Source organism: Castanea sativa, chromosome 2, assembly GCF_040712315.1.
Source record: "Castanea sativa cultivar Marrone di Chiusa Pesio chromosome 2, ASM4071231v1".
NCBI lineage: Eukaryota > Viridiplantae > Streptophyta > Magnoliopsida > Fagales > Fagaceae > Castanea > Castanea sativa.
Window position 1 is genome coordinate 38203110 of NC_134014.1, and position 27262 is coordinate 38230371.

Consider the following 27262-nt stretch of genomic DNA (forward strand, 5'->3'; position numbering starts at 1 on the left):
GTACAAGTCATTCATTATTGTTTAATTTCTCAAATTAATCTCCACATTCTATGCTATTTTATCTTCATCCCTAAACTACTTTTTATTATATAAAGCTCTTGATGGGAAAAGAAGAGATGCAGCACAAAACTTAAACACCATCTACACCACTATCTGATTAATACTAAAAAAAGAGGTGTTGCTTTGGCTCAACAAAGTAAGCTTTTCATCAGATCCTTTTTAGTTTTATGCTATTAATCTTTATAATCTTTTTTTTTCCTTTATGATGAGTAATTTTAAAATCTTTATTCCTTAATTTTTTTTTTTTTTTTTTTTACTGCAGGAACCCTAAGACTAAGAGTATAGAAAATAGAAAGCAGAAGTGATGGGGAGAGGGAAGATTGCAATTCAAAGGATCGATAATTCATCGAGCAGGCAAGTGACTTTCTCGAAGAGGAGAAAGGGATTAATCAAAAAGGCAAAGGAGCTAGCAATTCTGTGTGATGCTGAAGTTGGACTTGTAATTTTCTCCAGCACTGCAAAGCTATATGAATTTGCAAGCACCAAGTATGGCCCTCGTATTCTTTTTCCTTGATTTGTTCTTGTTTCAGTGGTATGATTTTAAGAAAATGCTTTGTTGAACATAGCAATTTTTTTCCACCTGAGTTTTCTATTATATGTTGCAGATAATGTAATTATACGTTTTAAGATATCTTTCTAAAATTTTTCACGTCTTTATCTTCTATATATAAATAATCACACGCGCATACATATGTTAATCTATGTTATCCAATTTATAAAATTTGTTTGCATGGCATTAAGTTGAGAGAGACTAGGAATTTTTGGCTAGGTGTGCGGATTCTTGAATCTACATATGTCTAGATCAGAAGAAAAATATCAGAAGAAAAATCACGTACTTCCATCATTATTAATCTATTTATTTAAGCATAGGTAAACCTGAAGATATCTACTTTGGGAATGGGAGAATCAAATAGGGAACATAATAAAGGGACTATTGCTTTGACAGTAACTATACCCTAGTCTCCATTCCAAGAACATCTAGTTGAGGTTTGAGCATAAACCTGCTATAGTGGGACTGATGATTGCCTTTTGGGTACTAAATATATAGTTTACTCAATCAAACATGGCAGAAAATACCTAAAGATAAAGAATGGGGAATAGGGAATAAAAATGCGGAAGTCATCAGGTAAATAGAAAGGGACTGCTGGAATGCATGCCTTTCGTAATCCCTTCGTAGAGTGCATCAGTTACCATCCTTAATTTGCACTTCTTTAGCCCTCTTACTTCCTAAATGTGTTTATCTAACAATACAGATTAATCCTCTGTCCCATATTCTATGTTCCACTTTCCACTTCTTTAGCTCTCTTACTTCCTAAATATATTTCTCTGAAAATACTAATTAATCATCTCTCCCATATTTTATGTTTCACTTTATAATATAGCCAAAGTTTAAAATGGACAAAATCAAACACATGGCAAAATATACAATCAATTAGCACAACTTAGATTTTGTACTCAAGATTCTAGAGATAGGTTAAGCATCACTAAGACAAGATCAATCAAATGTAAGCTTCATATAATTAGGAGCATGAACAAGAGTGAAAGATAGAGAAATAATCAACAATTAACAATATAGCAAGATCCCCCTCTGATAGGGACCAGAGCAAGACCCCAAATATCATAATAAACTAAATCAAAAGATACAGAGAATAAAAAAATGGAAAGGAAAGTTGCCCAAATAAGAGGAGTAACTTGAATATAACAAATAAGTACATTATGAATCGTTATGTGACTAAAATATCTATCAAATCAAATTGGATTAGGATATATTACGATCAAACATGCCTTGTCAACATAATAAACTAAATCAAAAGGTATAGAGAATAAAAGAAAGGAAAAGAAAGTTACCCAAATAAGAGGAGTAACATGACTATAGCAAATAAGTGCATTATGAATCATTATGTGACTGAAAATCTATCAAATCAAACTGGATTAGGATTTCTTATGATGAAGCATGCCTTGTTAACATAATCTAAGCGTTTAAAATTAATATATTTGAATAAAGAGTATATACAAATACAGAAAAATGATTATGAGATGAGAGAATGACAATATGAGAAATTTAAATACGAGATACATAGGTTTCTTAGGCGTAACACCTGGAACCAAAAAAGAGCCAGACTATTTCAAAGACAAGTACAACACAGATTAATCTAAGCTCATTTCATTAATATATTAACCAAAGGTCATTTTACAAATATTTTTAACCACATGTGTCTTCACCTAGTCAGAAAATTATCTCCGTATGTCAATATCCTTCTTTAAAAGTTTGAACAAGAAAAAGACAAAAAAAAAAAAATAAAGTACTTTCCTCAAGTTGAAGATTTGAGGAAGATAATAGGGATGCTTTATTTAAATCTATATATGTGGTAAGAAACTAAGAAACGATGGAGCATGATCAAATAGATAATGTGACTTGATTATCTACTACAAGATTTTTTGGAGACTAAGGGGGAAACACAAGTATACTCAGGATAAATAAGTTCACCATTCAAAAGAATCCACCCAAGATATACAAAGCATAGGATAAGAACATTCATCACTCTAGAGCATTCATTTTAGAGTCAGAGAAAGAAACTTGTCACCTATCAAAATGAGTAGTGATTGTTGCACATTAGTACTATGTATGGAGACAGACGTGTGCAAACAATTAAAAATGTGAGTTGAAGATACTATTTTAAATTCTTAATAGACTTCACGCTTTCCTCAGTAACTGCATTAAGTCGATGAGTAGAAGGGACTAATGACATTTTGACCATAAACAACTACAAATGTACTACAACCAATTTTGGCCAATAGACCAATTGTAAGAAATTTCAACTTGAGCTAGATCCCATTGTTGTAAGTTTTTGCCTGCAAAATTTCTTCAAAAATTTCCCAAACTTTAATTAACAGCTTCTATCTGCCCATCTCTTTGAGGATGACAAGTTGAGATAAATTGAATATTAGTTCCAAGGATTGAGAGTTGCAACAAGGAAAAAAAAAAGTGGCATCTTATAGTATCAATCAACAACCACCATACGAGAACTTTTGTTCCTTTGCATCTCTTATATAATTTCCAAAACAAAATTCATACTAACATCTTCCTAAGGTATCTTTGGGATGAGTAGTGGCATGCATAAACCAGTGTTTTGGCCATGACTCAAGGCATTGTGACAACTGACAAGTCCTACTATGCTTTTATTGTTACATAACATCACACTCTATTTTTTCCAATAGGAATTTCCTTTGGCAAGAGCAAGAGTCTTATCTCTTCCAAAGTGTACAACAAGTCCACAACCATGAGTTTCAATGATAATGGTGTTCCTTAAAGATCATTATGGAAAATATAATCGGTTACCTTTGAATAAATAGCCACCTTGCAATAAGAAACAATGATAAGGACCCTTTGAACACTCTTCCCACACCTTGAAAAGTAGGATCCTCTTGGTACAGCTCCTTCAAAAGTTTAAGCCTAAGACTTTCACTTGCATTAATGTAGAAAGCAATTAAGGAATGTCATCGACTTAAAGCACCAACCACTAATTTGGAGCACCAGCCTCATACTTGAGAATAAAAGAAAAATATTGCAAAAACTCACTCCATTTGACATGTCAACCATGATCCAAGAAGAGAATGAATTCCTTATGAAGGAGGTTGTGACTCCAATATATAGATCAAGAAAAAAAAACAATGGCATAGAACTCTTTGTCATAGGTTAAATACTACTTGTAGGATTCACTTAATGTTGCATAAAAGAAGGTGATAGGATTTCTTTCTTGGCTGAGTACGGCACCGATGCCCGCATTAGAAGAATCACAATCAACCCCGAATACGACCTTTTTGAAAGTTGGTAATGATGAAAGCTCGGATTTGTGTTAAAAACACAAGAGCTATTTAGACCCCCCAATTAAAATATTACGGCTAGATTGATTTTACTCTAACTTAAACTAAGTACGGAAACAAGAGTAAATGAAGCGCAATCAACCGATATTATTCTAGTGCATAAACATGAACAACAAACAATAAAAGTAAAGCACAAGAGTAAGGGAAGAGAAATGCAAACACAAGATAATACGCAAATGTGTTATCGAAGAGAAAACCGAAGAACTCAACGAAAAACCTTTTCGCCGCCCTCCAAGCGGCAAATCGATCCACTAGAGAATAAAGTTAAAGTATACAAATAACAAAAGACCTTCCAAGCCTAGTCTACCCAATGTACTTGAGCCCTCCAAACTCCTGCTACCAACGGACTTCACGAAGTCATGTCTTCTCTAACTTTTCGGATCCCGCAATACGCCCGATTGCATCCGCCAAGCCTCACCAGCTTCTTTTGGCAAGTCCCCAAAGGTTCCCAAGTTCCAAAACACTCTCTACACTCTAAAAAGGTGTGGATTGTGTTTGGGTACAAATTTCCTCTCAAGGTATGACAATGGGAGAGAGAAGGAAAAGAGCCTGGGATGATTTCTCACTAAAGATTAGTAGCTCTCTCTCTAAAAGATAGGTGTGTGTGTTGTTAAAAACCTATCTAGGGTTTTTCTCTCTAAATGATCTCCTTACACATTTGTGGGTAATGAGGGTATATATAATATGGGTGAAGGGTAAGAAAGTTACACTTAAAAATCCTCCAAGCAGAGAGTTTCGCGGGTATCTCGTGAGAAGGCCTTACCTGCGAGTATCTCGCGAGAAGGCCTTACCCGCGAGACACTCGCGAAATCGTCCAGGCTGGAACAAATCTTCAGCTTCCTACATGTGCTTCTCACGTGGCTCTTTCGCGGGTTAGCTACTAGCGAAACAGTCACGAAATCCACTGATTCTTCATTTTATGCTCGATTCTTCACCAACATAATACTAAACCCAATACAATAAAATCCCACAAAATACAAGGAACAAAATAAAGCAAATACATCACTTTTTGTCATGGAATAAAGCCAACATAAAACATAGTTGTAAATCACAACTTCACAATCTCTCCCTTTGTCTATTCCGTGACAAAATACCTTATAACAGACTCTAGACTTAAACGTGAGTTTGGAAATAATGGCAAAACTCTCTCACACCTAAATCTAGAAGCTGTGAAGCACTTGGAACATATATACCTATAACCTGAAACACTTGCACAAAACGCATTAGACCCTCAAGGTAAATCAAGTGATAAAAGGACAAGTATAATGTAACAAATAAAATGTGATCAAGTAAACAAGATATGAAACATATGAGCAACTAGATCATACAAGAACAGTCATATGGAAATGACTACAATGATCATATAGCAAAGTAAATGATCATCCGAACATGCAACCAATAAAGCACAATAACATAAGGATGTATGCATGTCCAACACATAACCAACGCAAAATACTAAAGTATTTGCATTAAGGATACAAGATCCAACAAGGGCACAAGTGTGTTCCAAGACATAAACACGATGCAAAGAGAGTAACAAAGCATAGATACTAAAAGTAACTCAAAGTACCATAAAACAACGAGAAAATAAGCATAATATAAAATAAAGCAAAACAAAACAAGGTTTTCTCATAAAAGATGTCTTCTCCCCCTTGGTATATGCATCTCCCCTATGGCTTTCTCCTCCTACTAATGTGCACAAGGTAGAATTTCTCCCCCTAAGAATGTGAACATAAGTCATATAGAAATAACGAAACACACCGGTATACTCTTCGGTATGCACTCTCCCTTTTTGTCACAAATAAACAAATGAAGCAAGAGGAAGGAGGGAAAGAAAAGAAGATATGAACAAGGGTATGATGCATGAGGGGTGCAAGATGTAAGAGAAAATGAAGCTCAAACAAAATATAAAACATCTTAAAGACACAATGCTACAAAGCATAAAGTAAACATGACATGCTAAGGATGATGGAACGTGATATAGACCTAGTATGAGATAGGCACAAGAACATGTTATGTGTGCTAAAAGGTCTAAAAAGACTTAACTAGCATGAGTAAATGCAAAACATGTCAAGTGTTAAAGTGTGTGTAGCAAAGATGCATCTAATGTGCATCTAGTGTGCATGTGAGATGCATGATCAATGCATGAAAAAACACTCATGGGGTAAAGTGTATAAAACACACCACCAATTATCAAAACATGATTAACATGAATAATTATGGTGATCTCCAAAATTTGGTACTCATCAGAGTCCAAAACAACAACAAAATGTCATTTGGGCATTTTATCAAACACTTAGAGTGCATACACTATACATGTATGTTAAACAATGCAAGAACATATGAAAATCTTGCCTAAATACATGTTATTTTTTCCACAAGGGGCCAACATCCAAAGCAAAACATCATTTTAAAAAAAGCCCAATAAAAAATATTGACAAAAATTAAATTTTCCAACTCCCATTTGAGAAAAATCACAACTAGTACATAAAAACTCCCAAAAACATAATCTAAAGATCAAAATCAATGAAAAGAGTTAAAGATTACCTTAGAGATGTTAATGGAATGAAAAAAACTTGAAATTAGTTAGGTTTTGATGTAGAAACATTAAAACAGGGGTTTGGGAGAGGATGGGATACGTTTAAAAAAAAATGACCCACGAAATGCCCTTTAAAAAGCTGATCTAGGAATTTTCGCTAGTTACATACTAGCAAGATACCCGCGAAATTTCACTGGTGTCTCACTGGTAAGCTTTACTCGCGAAACTCTCTATCCAAAGCTGAAAAATTGGAAAATTGGACCCTTTAACTCGTGACTGAGCGTACATCACGAAAACACCCAGAAAACATGTTTTTCACACAAAAACAACTTGAAAAACTTTGAAAAACATGAGTGATACAAATCACTTCCAAAAGCAAACAAAAAGAACAGAAAATCTTTTTGATTTGATCCACATATGGTTGAGCACACACACATCACATTTGAACATGTATAAACACACAAATGAAATAGGCATTCATTGAACATTAAACTTGTGTGTTGTGTGTGGGGATCAAGTGTGGAATAATCCTTAGTCTAGAGTAAAGTTTCAATGATCAATTCAATCAAGTCATACACAACTAGTACTAAGTCGAGTGGACTATCTCAATTAGAGAAATGAACATATATGATCTCCCACAAGAATGATTACATAACTTTAAAGCTTTTCATTTGGCTTCTTTACAAAACATAGCATGTGATCATTTTTTAACAAAGTACATCTCATTTTGAGATCGATACCTGAACTTTTGATATATTGACTTTGTAAGAATAAGTCTTTGGCTTTTTAAGGCACCATACATTTCAATACAAGTCACTTTCCCTTTTTCCTAGTCAAATACTAGTATGTGCAACGAATTTTGCAGCTCAATATCTCTTTTCGAGATTTGACATTTGATGAGCTTTTTAAGCAAAAATAAAAAAACGTGGGAAAAGATATAGGCACAAGTTTATGCATGTATCAAGACCAACAAGACTATTGACTAATCATTCATGACAAGCTTAAAGATCGATTTACAACAATCACACATAGATTTCAAGATTTGTCTCACAAAGATAGATGTGCATACAAAACAAGCTAAGCTCGTAAATGCACTACGCTATTAGTACGAAAGTACTAGGCCAAACTCACATATGATATGTGCTCAAACATATACGATCAAACTTTTTGAATTTTTCACTTTTTATATGTTTTAGGATTTTTACACACACAAAAACAAAAGCATAAAAGTAAGATCAAATACAAAAACAATGCATATAAAAAGATGCATGATGCACAAATGCATGATAATGAAGTATCTAATGCATGACAATGAAGTATCTAATGTATGAAAGGTCCTACAAAGATCGAAAGAATTAGATCAAGGAACCCTTCCTCATCCAAATGGAACAATTGTTTGGAATGAGTGTCTCATGAGAAGTGAGACGAGGGTTGAAAGAATGAGAACCGGAGATGCACATAGACAAGGAGGTAAGAACATCAAAAACTTTCTTTAACAACTTACCATTTTCCCCCAAATCCGGTTTAGCTTGCAAAGCGCAACTTCTAAGAAGCTCGAGTTTCTCTTTTCTTTTGATTCTTTTAAAGGCTTGACACTTAGAGCAAAGAAGTCTAAGATAACCAAAAGCACCACAATTGTGACAAACAATGAGTTTAGGTCCACTAGGCTTTTTGGGGAGGGATCTAGCAACATGGTTTTGTTCTTTCTTCAACTTGGAATATTGAGGTCTTATATGACTGATCACACCGCAATTGTGGCAAGTTGAAGCAAACTTAGATCCATCCAAAACCTTAGATTGAGACCTAAACAGAGGCTTTGGCTTAAGAGTCTTTCTCTCCACCTTTTGATTTCTTTTGTGTGGAGGAATGTACACAGATTTGTCCTTTGAGGTAGAACACACAGTAGGCACAAAATCAGGTACCACAACATGATTGCAACAAATGTTTTCATCATTTTCAACACTCGGTTCAACAATCAAACACTTGGCATGCATCTTAAGAGATTCATTTTCACATTTTAGTTCATCAACAAGTTTGTTAGATAAAACAAGATTAGCATCCAATTCTATATTCAAACATTCAAACTCTTTCAGCTTTTGAAGAGAATTTTCAACAAACTTCTTATACTTTTCAACCAATTTATTGGATTCATTGAGCTTAGCAATCAAATCATCCTTTTCACTAGTGAACTTGCTCAAATTCTCATGAAACTTTTTAAACTTTTTCTTCAAGAGTTTGACCTTTGGAATATCAACAACAACACCCATAGATTCATGTAACATGTCATCACAATTTTGAGGATTAACACTCATAGAGACATTTTTACAAACACATGGCATGTTACAATCAACAACATCCATAGAAGCATACAAAGCACTATCCATGGCAATACACACAAAGGGGTCAAGGATCACACTTAGGTAATGAAACCAAAGCAAGTGTACCCGCTCTGATACCAATTGAAAGCTCGGATTTGTGTTAAAAACACAAGAGCTGTTTAGACCCCCAATTAAAAGATTAAGGCTAGATTGATTTTACTATAACTTAAACTATGTGCAGAAACAAGAGTAAATGAAGCGCAATCAACCGATATTATTCTAGTGCATAAACATGAACAATAAACAATAAAAGTAAAGTACAAGAGTAAGGGAAGAGAGATGCAAACACAAGATAACACGCCGATGTGTTATTGAAGAGGAAACCGAAGAACTCGGCTAAAAACCTCTCCGCCGCCCTCCAAGCGGTAAATCGATCCACTAGAGAATAAAGTTGGAGTACACGAATAAGAAAAAACCTTCAAAGCCTAGTCTACCCAATATACTTGAGCCCTCCAAGCTCCTGCTACCAACGGACTTCAAGGAGTCATGTCTTCTCTAACTTTATAAATCTCTTAATACGCCCGATTGCATCCGCCAAGCCTCACCGCCTTCTTTTGGCAAATACCCAAAGCTTTCCAAGCTCCAAAACACTCTCTACACTCTGAAAAGGTATGGGTTGTGTTTGAGTACAAATCTCCTCTCAAGGTATGACAATGGGAGAGGGAATGAGAAAAGGCTAGGATGATTTCTCACTAAGGATTAGTAGCTCTCTCTCTAAAAGATGGATGTGTGTGTTGTTGAAAACCTATCTAGGGTTTTTCTATCTAAATGGCCTCCTTACACATTTGTGGGTAATGAGGGTATATATAGTATGGGTAAAGGGTAAAAAAGTCACACTTAAAAATTCTCGAAGTAGAAGTTTCGCGGGTATCTCGCGGGAAGGCCTTACCCGGGAGACACTCGCGAAATCCTCCAAGCTGGAACGACTCTTCAACTTCCTACATGTGCTTCTAACATGGCTCTTTCACAGATCAGCTAATAGCGAAACAGTCGCGAAATCCACTGATTCTTCATTTTATGCTCGATTCTTCATTTTATGCTCAATTCTTCACCAACTTAATACTAAACTCAATACAATAAAATCCCACAAAATAAAGCAAATACAACACTTTTTGTTATGGAATAAAGCCAACATAAAACATAGTTGTAAATCACAACTTCACAAATGAGATAATAGTAGTTTTTGTTTCCCTTTTCTTGATGAGTTCAAAACTATTTTGCTTCATTCGTCCACTTGGAAGTTCCTCTTTTAAGGCATTCAATGATAGGTTCAATGATAGTGATGAATTCTTTAATCAATTGCCGATAAAATGAAGCAAGACTATGAAAAATTTGAATGTCATGAAGAGGCTTTGGCATAGGTCAACTTTTGAATTCCTCAATCTTACTTGGATCCATCTGTATCCCTTTACCAGAAACAACATAGCCGAATAACACTAGGCTATTGGTTAAGATGTGGCACTTGTTCAAGTTGGCAAAAACCTTTTGCTCCTTATTTTGAATACTTGCCAAAGATGCTCTAAGTGTTGCACCCTAGGCTTGTTGTCCACCAAAATATCATCTAAGTATACAACATCAAAATTTTCAATAAAAGGTATAAACCATAATTCACATAAAAGTGTTAAGCACATCAGAAAGATCAATTTCCATAACCATCCATATATAAAGGTTTGTCCCTTGTCTTAAAGGTGGATTTCCATTCATCTCCCCACCTCATTTGAATTTGTTGATTGACAGTACGTACAAAGATCTATGTTAGAAAAGATAGTGGTTCTATGAAGTTCATTAAGAATATTATGAAGATGAGGAATTGGAAAGCAGTACTTGATGTTAATCTTGTTCACTCTTCCACTATCAACACATTCACCATGTTCCGTATTTGTTTGGTACAAGGGTTGGGATTATACGTGGACTCATGCTTTCTTTCACCAAGCCTTTTAGCCAAAAGCTCTTTGACTTTCCATGGTAGCTCTCCATGCTCCTTAGGACTCATTCTATATGTTACCATGTTGGGATAACAGCATTAGAAAAAAAATCAATGTGATGTTGAATCTCTCATAAGAGGGAGACCTAATGGAATATCTTTAGGAATGACACCTTAAAATTCATTAAGAAGATCTTTCATTATAGGAGAGGAACCATTCTTTTCTTCATTTTCTTCCGACTGCATGAGCACAAGCTATATTGTCACATTCCAAAACCTGGTCTAAATCATATTTAGATAATGAATTGTTTCCCTCATTATTAGAATTATAAATAAAATAAAATAAAATTATAATGTTGGGTTGGCATGGAGTCCACGGTTGAGAGTTAAGGATACCAAAATAAAATGAAGCCACGTGAAGTGACAAAGTGGAAGAAAATAAATAATCAAATTAAGATTCGGTTTCCTATCAAACAATGAGAAAGAAATATTACTCTTACATGTGTATCGGTAGTGGCCTTTGTGAGTTGCACAATACACTTAACATGAAACCAAGGGGTACAGAAAGTTTAATTACACAAACCCACCCTAGTTATGGGGATTTTTACATTTTGCACCCCAAATTATAAAAACCTGTAACATTGTAATTGGGTAAATTTACAATTTGCACTTCACCGTTTATCAAAATTGCAATTTGTTAGAGTTTGGCAGCTTTGGCTGCCTCAAAAGATATGAATTTGCCCCAAAAAGTACATTAACTTTTGAGGAACTGAAAAGCAATTTAAAAGAGATACTAGTATCACATAAAAAATAATAAGATTACATATATCATACAATTTTTATATATAACAAAATCCACTCAAATTCATTATTTACATGAAATTCTTTAGTGGTTCATATACCCTTATATTTAAAGGAATGTGATTAATAGAATCATTTTCTCAAATCCAAAATAAAAGTACTATTTTGTATGAGTAATAAAAATTTTATTAGAAGAGTTCTTTTGTTATATGTGTTCGGTACTTTTTGAATCAACTACCTACCTTGAGTACTCAAATATTTTTTTTCTTCAATTTATTATGTATTTCTTGTTTTCTAGTATTTTGTTGTTAATTGGGACAAGAACGATTACAAAGTCCCATGAGATGTCAATCAATATTCAAGGAGACAATCAAGTTTTTTGAAAGATTGATTGGAATAATAATTTTATCAAACGTTTCTTGATTAGTGTATTATTTTGCTATTTGAGTTGAATAATTGTTATAGATACCCAGTGTATTTCACAAGTTTGTTAGTATTGTGAATAAAAATTGAAGTTTTTCAGAGTATCAATTTAAATATTTAAAAGGTTCAAAAAATTGTCTCATAACACGTTAATAAATTTAAAAATATATTACAAATACCATATAAATGCTCAACTTAAATTCAAACATAATTTCTAAAGTAACTTAATAGTATGGCTTATTCAATCTTCTATGGAAGATAGTATCTTATCAAAATTTATGATGTTAAAAAAGTATAAATAAATAAATAAAAAAAAAACTAGATCGAATTAAGAATTTCTCCATAATATTAGTTTAGTTATCCCTCACAAAGTATGAAATTTTTTACTCACGTTAAGCAAAATTTTTTTAAAAAAATTAATTTAAAAAAAACGCATACATAATTATATACAAATGTTTGTGTATGTGTGTATAGTATCCTAAAAATTTCTTTTTGTGCTTTGTTACATATACTATATAAATGCTCAATTTAAATTCAGATTATTACATAAAATTTATAAATTTTCCAACTACTCAATAATATACAACTTGATCCACTTTATAATAAGAAGTAGAATCTAATCAAAATATTTTATATAAAAAAATCTATAAGTGAAATCAAGAATTTCCTTGTGATATTAGTTTTTGCCATTTCCAAAGTACAAAATATTTTTAGTCAATTTTTCAAACAAAATAGCAAACGCACATATAATTACATGCAAGCGTGTGTGCAATTGTGCTTTGAATTTCATAAAATTGCATTTTGGTACTAGAGGATAGACCCCAAAGAAAATTTTGTAGTTCCTTACGCTATGTTGGGCAAAAACAAAAGGGGAGTAAGAGAAAGGAAAGAGATGAGGGGAGAGGGGAAAGAAGGGAAGAGAAATTTAAGAAACTTTCCTTTCAAGTGTTTATTTGTAGGAGAGAAAGTGAAAGAAACATAGTCTATTAGTGTGTCCCACCCTCCAGACCCTCTCTTCTCTCTCCCTTTTTCCTCTCAATTCCAGGAGGAAAGAAAATGTTGAGCCAGGAAGGAAATAAACTACTGGTGAAATATGTTGTTCTTGGTAAAACTTAAAGTGTGGACCGGAGGAAAGTTATTAAATAAGTAAAAAACATTAAAAGAAAAAAATCTTGAATTAATTATTGGCTGCAGTTATTTGAGTTTTCTGAGCTCGCACCATGATAAAATGCCTAAATCAGTAACACTATGTTTGGTTTGAGGGAAGAGGCCGGGAAAGGAAAGAAGATGAGAGAGAGAGAGAGAGAGAAAATAAAACCCTAACCAAATATGTACAATTCAAGTGTGCTCTCTGATGATATCGGAAAAGCTTTATGTTTATGCTGAGCATGATATTTTCTTATGGCTTAATTTCAAATGGAATATGTATCTATCTTTCTTACACATCTCTCTTATGGCTGCTCTATTTCATATTGATGCATATAATAGTGATAATTACTGCAAAATCTGATCATTCTAATTACTTTCACCAGCATGAATGCGGTACTTGAGAGATATAACAAATCAAAGGGGGAATATCAGCAACTGCAAAATCCAGCATCAGAAGTCAAGGTATACGCCATGCATTATGCTATCTTCAACATTGATTCTCTGCAAATGTTCCACAATAAATGGAGCTTCGTTTGAAACTATTTGCAAGTGTGCTATAAAGTTACAATCATGAAAACCTAATGAAAAAATTCTAGGATTAATACTCAGTACTTTCCTCTTTTTGGTTAAATAATAAGTTTAATTAAAAAAAATGGAATGCACAAAAGTACACAGGACGTATACTAGATGATGCATATCACAACTAAGCTCTAACATTACAATGATCTATATATTCTAATAAGTTAGAGAAAGAAAATATTCTTGTTGCTGTCATCAATCATACAAGGTTCTAAGAGCACTAGCAATGGGGGTGTAAAAACCCCCTAGTTGCTATTTTAGCCACCAACTCTGTAAAAACGTGCTCCAACCGGGTTTGGGAATGGGAAAGTTCTTAACATCCGTGAACAGTGGAGTTGTATATATTCAACCCACTATTCATCAGATGTAATAAAAAAATAATATATTTTATTCTAAATTTTTTTTCTCTCTTCTCTAAACTATTTGTTCTCTTTCTCACTTCTTCCTTCGAACTTTTCCCTTAGCCTCTCTCACTCTCTGCATCCCTGAATCCTTCTTTCTTTGTTTTTTTTTTCTTTGTTTGGTCGGCATTTAGGTCGGATTTTGGGTGGAGATTGGGTTGGAGTTTGGGTTGTGTTTTGGGTGGTTGGATTTATATCCAATGGGTGGTGTTTGGGCGGTTGAACAAAATCGGGTTGTGCTCACCGTGGGTCTGGGTTCGCCACCATGGGTATGCTTGCTTGCTCGCCATGGGTTTGGTTGAACAAAATCAGTGCAACTCACCGCGGGTCTAGCTTTGCCGCCGTGGGTTGTTCGCTTGCTCGTCGTGGGTCTATTATGGTCGAGGTGTTGGTCATGGTGTAGTGGTGTTAGATCGAGCAGGCTATGGTGGCAAGTCACGGTGTGATGGCGTTAGATCGAGCTGGCTATGGTGGCAAATCCAGTGGGTCTGTGGTGGTTTTTTTTCGTTTTTGGTGGTGATTTTGTGGCTGGTGGTGTGGGTAATTGTGGTGGTTGTTTTGGTTGTTGGTGGCGGTTTCAGTTTTGATTGTTGGTGGTGGTGGTGGCTGAGTTTTGGTGGCTGCCTTGATCTGGGTTGTTCTGTTCTAGGTTTGAGTTTGTGAATGTTGAAAAGAGACAAAGAGAGTAAAAAGGCAGGGAAGAGGAGAGGGAGGGGGTAGTTTTATATTTATTTTATTAGGAAATTTATATTATTTTATTATGATGAATGTAAAAATAGAAACTAGAATGTAGAGAGAGTTGTAAAATGAGATAGCAAAATAAATAAAGTAGGTTTTTAGGGTGTAAAATATAACTTTTTTAGCTTCCCAGATGCTAATGCTCTAAAGAGCTGAAACTTTATGTCTTAAATAGTCCATTCAGACCCTTTTAAATTTTTAGAATTTCTTTCCCGCCAAATACATCACATCAAGCAGTGAGGGATAGCTTTCCAAATCTCACTATCTGATGTCTCCCAAAACTACCTTGACAACAAGCAAGTAAATCTCTAACCCCTTGAGGCATCACCTGTTGAACCCCAAACAAAGCCACCTACAACTCATTGGCACCAAGAGTGTAATGAAGCAGCAAATGATCAATTGTCTCCAAACTTGTTTACACATACAACACTAACTAACCAAGTAACTAAATTAATGTTTCTCTTCCTCCGGTTATCTATTGTTAAGATTTTTCCCAAAGATGCCAAAAAAAAAAAAAAAAGACAACTCGTATTAGAACTTTAGGCTTCCAAATACATTTTCATGGGACAATATCCACTCCAATAGGTGTTAAGGCTTTATAATAGAGTACTTTCTTTTTCTCTCAGATGCTACCAAAACATCTAACATAATATACATCTTAAACTCATATATTCATAAGCAACATACAAGATTACCTAATTTACAATTAGAGACATCCAATGATTCATATAAAATGTAGGCGATGTCACTGTGTCATGCTCAACACCTTGGTTATCTCACAGCATCTCAGGACTAGCACACAATGCAACTAGACTATTATAACTGCATGGTGCAAGTAGTCTACTCAAACTGTATCATATGCCTACATTCATCTATACACATGCATTCAGCCTCCAGGCATTACTGCCAATGATTTTCTCACTTTCTCATCCCATTTTTTGTGAGCATACATAGAACATGCCAACTCAGGAAATTCTAAAATAACAAAACAGTATACTATTATTCTATCTCCTGGAATACGTATGTTTGTATAGTTGCCTGAAACCTTCACGTTCTTGCTCCTTTCCCAACAGTTTCCAAATTTAACACATTTGCAGTGTTGGTCACTTAAACTTACTTGCAAAACTACGACAGCCACTGATTGAATCGAAACTTTCAAGTCTTACTTTTCAATAAGTATATACACATTCATTGAATAAGAAATTCAAGTTTAAATGAAATGACACATCTCCTGCAATGTATATCTCACGATCATCTCCAAAAGATATTGTTTGCTCTTCAACCTAGGCATGTCTAATCCAAATCTACGTCGATTTGGACACTGGCATAGCTCCTCTCTTTTTTCCTTTTATGCATAAGCATAGTTCCTTGAGTGCGCACACCTCTCACATTTCAAGCATGTGAATTAAGTTGAAGATCCTTTACAGACACTATGGCAAAATACAAGGTATAATGCTTTCCTATGTATAATTGCAGGAGAGGATGTCAAAGTCAGATCTAACTTCTTTTTCTTCTTTCCCTATTCTATTTAATCATGTAATCTTAACCAACCACCATCCCACCATATTATACGATGTTGGTGTAATCAAGTGGTGTTCCAGAACCCTTTTGCAACCTCAACTTGCCAAACACTCAGTTTGAAAGTTGTTCCTTCCCCAATAAGAAAAAAAAAATTAAAGAGAGAGAGGGAGAGAGAGAGAGAAATGGCGAGGATTTCTTTTTTATGAAAAAGGGTGATGATAAAAACATAAATTATACACTCCCTTGCCATGGAAGCTTTCAAGTGCCATCTTCATCTATCTAATTATAAAATTTTCATACAGATAAGTGACAGTATTCTTGCAGAAGACTTAAATATTTAGGCACCAAATACAAAATTTCACTATCATGTTTTCAACATTTTAATTAATATACTAAAGTTTTGCAGTTAGAAATAATAAATAAATGTAAATTTTTCAAGCAGCAAAGGACTCAATATTGTCCCTTTGTATTAGGCAAATAAATTCATTACTCCTATCCTACTAAACATTGTTGGCTCTAAAACAAAAGGATATCCAACTCTTTTTTCTTTTTTCTTTTTTTATTGGCAAGAGTTACATATTTATCTAATGAGTTTTGAACCCACGACTTCACCCTTCATTCATTCTTGTGATAGGAGGAAGCAGGGACGGACCCAGGTGGGAGCCTGCGGGGACCAGGCCCCCCTAAGTCCAAAAAAAAAAATTAGTAGTTTAATTTTCAGTAAAAAATAAAAAATTTAGACTTAGGCCCCCTCCAAAGTCATGAATCATCAACCCAGCCCATGTAAATCTTTAAAAAAAGTGTAAACAGTAGTGTTCTGTGTATTAAAAAATAATAGTGTTTTGTGTCTTTTGTTTTTGTTGGTAGATGATTGCATCTTAATATATTAAGAAACAATGATTTTTGTGTATTTGTGTTGGTTGAAAGTTTATTAATACTATTTGGATGTATATTTGAATTTTTTTTTTTTTTTCTTTTCGCTTATCTCGAGCCCCCTAACTTGAAATCCTAGGTCAATCTCTAGAAGGAAGTATTATTTGAGAAAAAGCTCATTCACAAACAGATATCCAACACATAGTTAGTGGTCACATACTAATTGTAGTAATACAAAGAACGCAATATCATAATATTCTAGAATCCTGCTAGGCCAAGTCACGAAACGAACTATCTTTAATGGAATTATCTTATCAAGAAAATGTAGCAAAGATGGAAAAGAAAGAATCAGGGAACAGAAGTTCTCTAGATGTGAGCATCAAAGGGCAATATTTTTGCAAGAACATCCTACTATTTCCCTTCCTGGTCAAGTTCACCAATTTCCTCACAAAGAAAACTTACTTTCTTTGTTGGCCCTCACTTCTCATATATACAACATGATCTTCAACATGCAAGTTAAACATAGCAGCACTCATTTACTTCCTTGACTATGACAAACAGCATAACCATGATCATATCATGATTAATTAAATTCTTATGAAAAAAACTATTTAGAATTATAATTGAATATGACCATGGTCACAAAGCAGATTTTACTAATAAAATAATAGTTATATGATTAAATTCATCATTTCTATTTGTATAAGCTTTTAAGATTAATGGTAATTTATCATGGTATTAGAAAAAACAAAATTTATTATTTTGTTTTACTATTCTAATTATACATATCTGGACCACACTTGAATGTGGGTGCCACATAATGGACATCATAAATATTAGCATTTAAGGAAGTGTAGAGACAAAAATTGCAGTATTTGGCTCCCATTGTTTCCACTCACCCAAGAAACAAAAAAAAGAGGAGGCTACTTATGCCTTTTACCCCATATTGTTGATAGTCTGTTATAGCAACTGTCAAAATTCACATGCACAACATAACTCCACAACTTTAAAATTAAAACCAACTGATCGCAGACAAAAAAGAGAATTTATACATTGTAACCTAAGTTAACAAGATTTTTCCATATACATCAATGCCAAAATACATAAGAAAAAGAGGTTTTAATATTCATCACATGCCCATACTTAATAATAGGTATCTTGAAAACTTGTTTTAATCAACACTAAACACTAGGTAAGCCTTATTATTTATAAGGCCTTCAGTTAATGGTTGACAGATAGACCATTAACATAACCACAAGCCAAGAGAGTATAGAAAAGTGGAGAACAAATCAACATAACTCTGAATCAGGCATGATGTTTGCACCTTAATTGATTACATACATGTATGTAACAACCAAAAGTTTAAGCTAATATTTAATTAATGCTTGATAGTCAATGCATCAGCAAAAATGTTAAGCTATCATGGATAATATTCAAACATATCAAAGAGAACCATATACTGAATAGATCGAATGTTGCCGCAACTCTTAAACAGTCCAATATTGCTTCTGTAGCTTGGCTTCAAGCAATTCCAAATCAGCATATGATCATTAGTTAAATTTCTTGAACATCAATGGAAGCTTATCTTGTTTCTAGTTGTTAATATTTATGGATACTTTTTTAAATACCTTTGTTTCCATTTAGTCGGGTGAAGAAAATATTTTTGTAAATTTTTCATGCACTTGATTTTTTTTGCTGTACTTGCTAGTTTTGGCAGAGGGAGGCAGCAATCTTAAGGCAACAACTAGAGGACTTGCGAGAAAACCACCGGTACATTCTCTCCTTCAGCTTAGATTACATAATTTTACAAGCTTAGTGTAAAGCTGTAATTTACAACTATATTTTATGTTGGTTTTATTTCATGACAAAAAGTGTTGTAATTGTTTTAATTTTGCTCCTTATATTTTGTGGGGTTTTATTATATTGGGTTTAGTATTAAGTTGGTGAAGAATCGAGCATGAAATGAAGAATCAGTGCAATTTCGCGACTAACTTGTGAGAAGAGTATCCTGCGAAAAGGGCACGTGAGAAGCACATGTCCGAGAGTGTCTTGTAGGTAAGGTCTTCCCGTAAGAAACCCGTGAAACTCTCTGCCCGGAGGATTTTAAGTGTGACTTTCTTACCCTTCACTCATACTATATATACCATCATTACCCACAAATGTATAGGAGACCATTTAGAGAGAGAAACCCTAAATAAGTTTTCTACAACACACACACTCATCTTTTAGAGAGAGAGCTACTCATCCTTAGTGAGAAATCATTGTAGCATCTTCTCCTTCCCTCTCTCATTGCCATACCTTGAGAGGAGATTTGTACCCAAACACAACCCACACATTTTCAAAGTGTAAAAAGTGTTTTGGAGTTTGAGATGCTTTCGGGATTTGCCAAAAGAAGCAAGTGAGGTTTGACGGATGCAATCGGGCGTATTGCGAGATCTAGAAAGTTAGACAAAACACGGTTCCGAGAAGCCTTGTTGGAGTAGGAGCTTAGAAGACTTAGGTGCATTAGGTAGATTAGGCTTGGAGGGTCTTTCGCTATTCGTGTATCCCAACTTATTGTCTAGAAGATCGATTTATCACTTGAAGGGCAGCGGAGAGGTTTTTCGAAGAGTTCTTCGATTTCCTCTTCAATAACACATCTTGGTATTATCTTGTGTTTGCATCTTTCTTCCCTACTCTTTTAGCTTTCATTTTAATGTTGATATATGATGAATATGGCTTAAAGTAGTTTATTGTTTGTTTGCTCGTATTTACTCTCTTCCGCGCTTAGTTAAGTTAGAGTAAAATAAATCGAGCCGTAATCTTTTAATTTGGGGTCTGAACAGTTCTTGTGTGTTTAACACAAATCCGAGCTTTCAATTGGTATTAGAGTGGGTACACTTGTTTTAGTTTCATTACCTAAGTGTGATCCTTGACCCCCTTATGTGCATTACCATGGATAGTGTTTTGTATTCTTCTATGGATGTTGTTGATTGTAACATGCCATGTGTTTGTGAAAATGCCTCTATGAGTGTTAATCCTCTTACTTGTGATGACATGTTACATGAATCTATGGGTGTTGTTGAAATTCCAAATGTCAAACTCATGAAGAAAAAGGTTAAGAAGTTTCATGAGAATTTGAGCAAGTTTATTTGTGAAAATGGTGATTTGATTACTAAGCTCAGTGATTCCAACAAATTGGTTGAAAAGTATAAAAAACTTGTTGAACATTCTCTTAAAAAACTAAAAGAGTTTGAATGTTTGAATGTTTGAATATGGACTTGGATGCTAAACTTGTTTTGTCTAACAAACTAGTTGATGATCTTAAATGTGAAAATGAATCTCTTAAGATGCATGCCAAGTGTTTGATTGTTGAACCTAGTGCTAAAAATGAAGAAACTCTTTGTTGCAATCATGTTGTGGTGCCCAATTTTGTACCTAGTGTGAGTTTACCTCTAAAGACAAATCGGTATATTCCTCCATACAAAAGAAATCAAAAGGTGAAGAGAAAGGCTCTTGAGCCTAAGCCTTTGTTTAGGTCTTATCCTAAGGATTTGAATAGATCTAAGTTTATTCCTACTTGTCACCATTGCAGCGTGATCGATCACATAAGACCTCAATGCCCCATGTTGAAGAAAGAACAAAACCATGTTGCTAGATCATTCCCTAAAAAGTATAGTGGACCTAAACCCATTGTTTGTCACCATTATGGTGTCTTTGGTCATCTAAAACCTCGTTGTTCTAAGTTTCAAGCTCTTAAAAGAATCAAAAGAAAAAAGAAACTTGAGTTTTTTGAAAGTTGTGATATAAAAGCAAAACCGGATTTGGGGGAAAATGGTAAGCTGTTGAAAAAAGTTTTTGATGTTCTTACCTCCTTGTTTATGTGCATCTCCGGTTCTTATTCTTCCAACCCTCGTCTCACTTCTCCTGAGACACTCATTCCAAACAATCGTTTCGTTTGGATGAGGAAGGGTTCCTATGGTTGAACTTTTACTATTTTGGTCTTTAATCTAATTCTTTCGATCTTTATAGGACTCTTTATACATTAGATGTTTCATTGTCATGCATTTATGCATCTTGCATCTCTTTATATGCATTGTTTATGTTGTTTCTGCATTTGATCTTACTTTTATGCTTTTATTTTTGTATGTAAAAAATCCAAAAATACATAAAAAGTGAAAATTTCAAAAAGTTTGATTGTATATGTTTGAGCATATTTTACATGTAATTTTGGCCTAGTACCTCCGTACTAATGGCGTAGTGCATTTATGAGTTTAACTTGTTATGTATGCACATTTTCTAAGTGTAAACGACATCTAGAAATTTACGTTTTATTGTTGTAAATAGATCTTCAAACTTGTCATGAATGATTGGTCAATAGACTTGCTTGATCTTGGTACATGCATAGACTTATGTCTATATATCTTCTCACATTTTGTTTTTTTAAGAACTCTACAAATGTCAATCTCGAAAAGAGAATTTTGAGTTGAAAAATCCATCGCACATACTAGTATTTGACTAGGAAAAAAGGAAAGCAGTTTGTACTAAAATGTATGGTGTCAAAACCAAAGGCTAATTTGTCAAATTTCTATCAAAAACTTTATGGCATCACTTCTCAAAATTTTGAGTTGTATTTGATCAAAAGTATGAAAAATGGAAGCCAAATGAAAAGCTTTTAATCAAATGTAATCACTTTGGTGAGGAGCTATATATGTTCATTTCTATAATTGAGATAGACCACTTGACTTAGTACTAATTATGTATGACTTGATTATATTGATCATTGAAATATCACTCTAGACTAAAAACTATTCAACATTTGATTCACACACACAACACTCAAGTTTAATGTTCATGAATGTCTATTTCATTTGTGTGTTTGTACATGTTCAAATGTGATGTGTGTGTGCTCAACCATATGTGGATCAAACCAAAAAGACTTTTGTTTTTTTGTTTGTTTTTTGAAGTGATTTGTATCATAGGTTTTTCAAAAAATTTCAAGTTGTTTTTGTGTGAAAAACATGTTTTCTAGGTATTTTCATGACCTATTTCATGTGTAAGCTCAGTCGCGAGTTAAATGGTTCAATTTTCAAGTTTTTCAATTTTGGACATAGAGTTTCGCAACTGTTTCACGACTATTTCGCGATGCGACTATTTCGCGAGTAAGGCTTACCAGCAAAATTTTCGCAAGAAGCTTACCAACAAGTTACCAGCGAAAATTTTCAGATCAGCTTTTTAAAGGGCATTTTCATGGGACATTTGTTTTAAATTTCTCTCATCTTCTTCCAAACCCCTAGTTTAATGTTTTTACTTTAAAACCCAACTAAATTCAATTGTTTTTTAGTCCATTAACATCTCTAAGGTAATCTTTAACTCTGTTCATTGATTTTGATCCTTAGATTATGTTTTTAGGGGTTTTATGTTCATAGTTGGGATTCTCTAATGGGGGTTGAAAAACTTAATTTTTGTCCATCTTTTTTATTGGGTTTTATTTTAAATGTTGATTTGTTTTGGATGTTGGCCCCTTGTGGCAAAAATAACATGTATTTAAGCAAGTTTTCTATATATTCATGCATTGTTTAACATACATGTGTAGTGTGTGCACTCTAAGTGTTTGATAAAATGCTCAAATGGTATTTTTTCGTTGTTTTGGACTCTGATGAGTGCCAATTTTGGGAGATCACCATAATTATTCATGTTTATCATGTTTTAATTTTTAGTTGTGTGTTTTACACACTTTACCCCGTGAGTGCTGACTCATGCATTAGTCATGCATCTCACATGCATACTAGATGAACACTAAATGCATCTTGATGCACACACTCTAACATTTGACATATTTTGCATTCACTCATGCTAGTTAAGTTTTTTTAGACATTTTAGTACATATAACATGTTCTTGTGTCTATATCATATCTAGGTCTATATCTTGTTCCTTCATCCTTAGCATGTCATGTTTACTTTATGCTTTGTAACATTCTTTATTTTTGTCTTTTGTTCGAGATTCATTTTCTCATTCATCTTGCACCCCTCATGCATCATACACTTGCTCATATCTTCTTTTCTATCCCTCCTTCCTCTTGACTCATTTGTCTATTTGAAAAAGGGGGGGAGTATGCTAGAGAGTATACCGGAGTATATTATCATTTCTATATGACTCGTGCACATTCTTAGGGGGAGAAATTCTACCTCGTGCACATTCGTAAAGGGAGAAAGCCATAGGGGAAATGTATATACTAAGGGGGAGAAGACATTTTTTTTTAGAAAACCTTGTTTTGCTTTGTTTTTCTTTATGTTTGTTTTCTCATTGTTTTATGGTGCTTTGAGTTACATTTAGCATCTATGCTTTGTTGCTCTCATCGCATCATGTTTATGTGTTGGACATGCATACATCCTTATGCTCTTATACTTTACTTTTATTGTTTGTTGTTCATGTTTATGCACTAGAGTAGTTATCAATTTATGGTGCCTCATTTACTCATGTTCTGCACTTAGATAAGTTAGAGTAAAAGCAATCTCGCCGTAAATTTTTTTGGGAGTCTAAACAAGCTCTTGTGTATTCACACAAATCCGAGCTTTCACTTAGGTTACATACTTTCACAAGATTATTAAAAAAAAGATGATCAACTTGGAAGCATCAGGAGTTATAATCCGCATATGTTGATGACTATTTCACAAATACAACACACAATGTTTGTACCTTAATAGCATAGGAATTATTCGAGTTCAACACATATAATTAAGATAAATATTACAGTAAGTATTATGTACAGTAAAATATTTGCTAACACTGAAAAACATCCAGTAACATTGTAGGACAAATTAAAGAACTTGTCTAGAAGGGCTTGGGACAGGTTAATGTTTAAGAGAATTTTTGGATTTTTGGGTTAAAACATTTTTTAGAGGAAGGATTAGGGTCAAAGAGAGAAAAGATTTGAATTACAGTTGAAAAGAGCAGAAAAGAAACAAAAATATAATGATTTCAAATTTGTAAACAGTAACCATGAACAAAACTACAAAAAAGAAAAGAGAAAGGGATCAAGAAACAAAAAACACTAAGGTCAATGTGCCTCAAGACTCAAAACACTAAATTTTTTTATGATTGAAGCATTGAGCACAACTATATAGGACTCTTTCTTGAACTAGTATTAGGATTGCTAGTTTGACTAGTAAACTAAAAACTTGATAAATCTTACAGTAAAATATTTGATAACACTAAAAACATTCAGTAAAATCGTAGGAAAAATTAAAGAATTTGTCTATAAGTTCCTGTGACGGGTTAATGTTTAAGAGAATTTGTTGATTTTTGGGTTAGAACCTTTTTTAGAAGGATGATTTGGGTTTAAGAGAGAAAAGATTTGAATTGCAGTTGAAAAGAGGAGAAAAGAAAAAATATATATATATAATAATTTCAAATTGTGAACAGTAACCATGAACAAAACTGCAAAAAAAAAACAAAAAACAAAAAAAAAAAAACAAAGACCAACTTGCCTCGTGATTCAAAGCACTCAATGTTTTATGATTGAATATATTGATCACAAAAATATAGGACTCTTTTATGTACTAGTAGTATTAAGATTTCTAGTTTGAATAATAAACTAAAAACTTGATAAAATACTAGTTTGAACCCAAGAAAATAAAACTTTAGATACATAGGATCTCCTAGAAAATTATAGACTCTATTAAACAATCAAAATACCCTTAATTTGTAGGAATTACAATTAGAGATTTAACCTTGAAAAAAAATTGACCATGACTAATAAAATTAAATTAAATTAAAAAACAAATTAAAAAACTGTTTAAACACTAAAGACTCACACCTACCTTTAAAACCACAAGAATTTTACTTCAATTAGACTTCACACATGGGCCCCATTAAATAAAATCTTGAATAGACAAAATTACGAAGTTGTAATAAATTGATATCCATGATGGCTTCAATAATCGATTAACTATATATGTATAAACCCTAATGGAAAATAAATATGTTAAGGCAGGAGAAAAGAGGGGGCTGTCAGAATTACATTCCATACCTTGCTTTTTCATAAAATACCCAGTAAGTCAAACTAAAAATAGATCTACCTGTAGTTAAAAGAATATGTGCGTATATATATTCAAAGTCAACTTTTTAGATGTTTAAATAATGACATAATCCAGAATATCAGATAAATGTGCACTAAAACAAATCAAAAACTAGTCTCACTACCATATCTCATTCCAACACTACCACAGTTCATCATGCAATTTACAATATATTATATATTCCATATACCAGAAAAATAATGAATATGATTCAATAACAACAAATATATTATTAATAGATACCTCATAAAGAGCATAAATCTGAACCCTAGTGATTAACCTAATTTAAAATGCCATGATAAGATAGGTATATGATGGGAGAACAGCTTTATGGTCTGGGTGTCAAAGACCTACAATATCTGGAGAACAGACTAGAAATGAGTCTGCAGGGCATTCGAATGAAGAAGGTAAGAAGCCTAATATTCATGCAATGTGTGTGTGTGTGTGTGAAGTCCATAGAGGTTAAATCTTAAGCACATGCATGACAATTGACATGTTCCTTTAACTTCTGCAGGAACAAATCTTAACTGATGAAATACAAGAGCTAAGCCGAAGGGTATTTCCAGGAAATAAAAAATAAATAACTAGTTGTTCCTTGTCAGAATTTTCTATTAAACACTATTTCAGTTATAAAAGTTACTCTTTTTTTTTTAATTTCAGGGCAATCTTATCCATCAGGAGAATGTAGAACTGTACAAGAAGGTAAACATTATAAGTGAAGAAAACTTGGAATTATGCAAGAAGGTATTCTGGTTTATAACCACCAGAACTCCAAACATAACTAAATAAGTTATTAACCATCATTACATCTTTTGAACTGTGAGATGTGAGAATAGTAAAGTTCTTGAGCATAACAATCAGACTCACGTCTCAGGTTCGCAGCACAAGGCATGTGAATGCAGAAAGCATAAGTCCCTTCATTCCATTTGGAACTAACTTCGGAGAGGACTTGCATGCCCCTATCCATCTTCAGCTAAGCCAGCCAGACCAACAACTTTATGAGACACCAGCAAGAGAAACAGACTAAAAGTAAAAAATTTCTTCACGCCCTCTAAAAAAGTAATCAAACACTGATTTTTGTACTATTTCAGTATTGATCCCAATTCCCAAATATAATTCATGAAACTGCAGCAGTGTACAACTACATCAAAGAAATGCACCAAGGACTTTGAACAGATGTTATTCAACTCACTTTAAACAAATAACCAAGCACAGGGGAACATGCTCCTTGGTGTCAGATGATCGACATAAAATCCAATCAGCACAGTCACCAGTATGACATTGCTTATGAAATTAACGACAAATAGAGTTAAATTTATTGGTGAAAGCAGATATTTAGTGTATCTACATAAATTGCATACAGAAAAAATCTGAATGAAACCTATCTTGTGTATCTGTGTATATTTCATATGGAAAAATCTGAACGGAACTTTTCGGGAACATACTTGGTATTATAAAAGGAAACATATAATAATACTTGTTCGGCTCTAAAAGGAAACATATAACAATAAAAATTTTATTCTTATTGTTGTGGGTATTATAATTACTGATATTTTCTATTGGTAAGATGTAAACCTACGACCCAACCAAGCCAACCCTACCTCATCTGCTAACGACCTGAGCCAAGATCTACTATTGAGATTATTCACACAAGAACTGAATTCCATTCTTTGGAGTTGAGTAAGGTAATGAACCCGGAAAAAAAAAATTTTTTTTTTTTTTTTGAAGTCCCTAACATTAACCAAATCAGAGAATAATCAACAATTTTAAGATTGATCTATACAAGATGTCATCTTGAGCCCGAATGTTCTTACAAACAAAACTGGATCTAAAACCTGTACCAGAAATAAGAAAGTTAAAATGATAACATATAGGAAGACAAAATCAGAAGTACATTAAGTGACCCCATTATCTTAAAATATAAATCAAT

At 33.6% G+C, this 27262-nt stretch overlaps 1 protein-coding gene across 5 annotated transcripts; it reads left to right on the top strand.

Moving 5' to 3' along the window:
- LOC142623832 (MADS-box transcription factor 23-like) lies at positions 1–26830 on the top strand. Of its 5 annotated transcripts, none has more exons than XM_075797301.1 (9): positions 1–196; positions 323–546; positions 13543–13621; positions 18980–19041; positions 25640–25739; positions 25847–25888; positions 25993–26076; positions 26207–26391; positions 26467–26830. In XM_075797301.1, the coding sequence occupies exons 2-8, from the start codon at positions 365–367 to the stop codon at positions 26357–26359; spliced, it is 702 nt and encodes a 233-aa protein (XP_075653416.1). In that variant the 5' UTR covers positions 1–196; positions 323–364; the 3' UTR covers positions 26360–26391; positions 26467–26830. The 5 variants fall into 5 exon arrangements, with proteins under 5 accessions (XP_075653416.1, XP_075653415.1, XP_075653413.1 ...); XM_075797300.1 differs by having other exon boundaries at positions 2–196; positions 26207–26361; positions 26467–26829; XM_075797297.1 differs by having other exon boundaries at positions 5–196; positions 26207–26361; positions 26464–26826.
- Positions 26831–27262: the final 432 nt, after the last annotated feature.

Excerpts from the sequence above, each read along its gene's own strand:
- LOC142623832 (XM_075797301.1), top strand. The coding sequence starts at position 365 with ATGGGGAGAGGGAAGATTGCAATTCAAAGGATCGATAATTCATCGAGC. Across the intron at positions 25,740-25,846 it reads AGGGCATTCGAATGAAGAAG|GAACAAATCTTAACTGATGA; the intron begins GTAAGAAGCCTA and ends TAACTTCTGCAG. Across the intron at positions 25,889-25,992 it reads TACAAGAGCTAAGCCGAAGG|GGCAATCTTATCCATCAGGA; the intron begins GTATTTCCAGGA and ends TTTTAATTTCAG.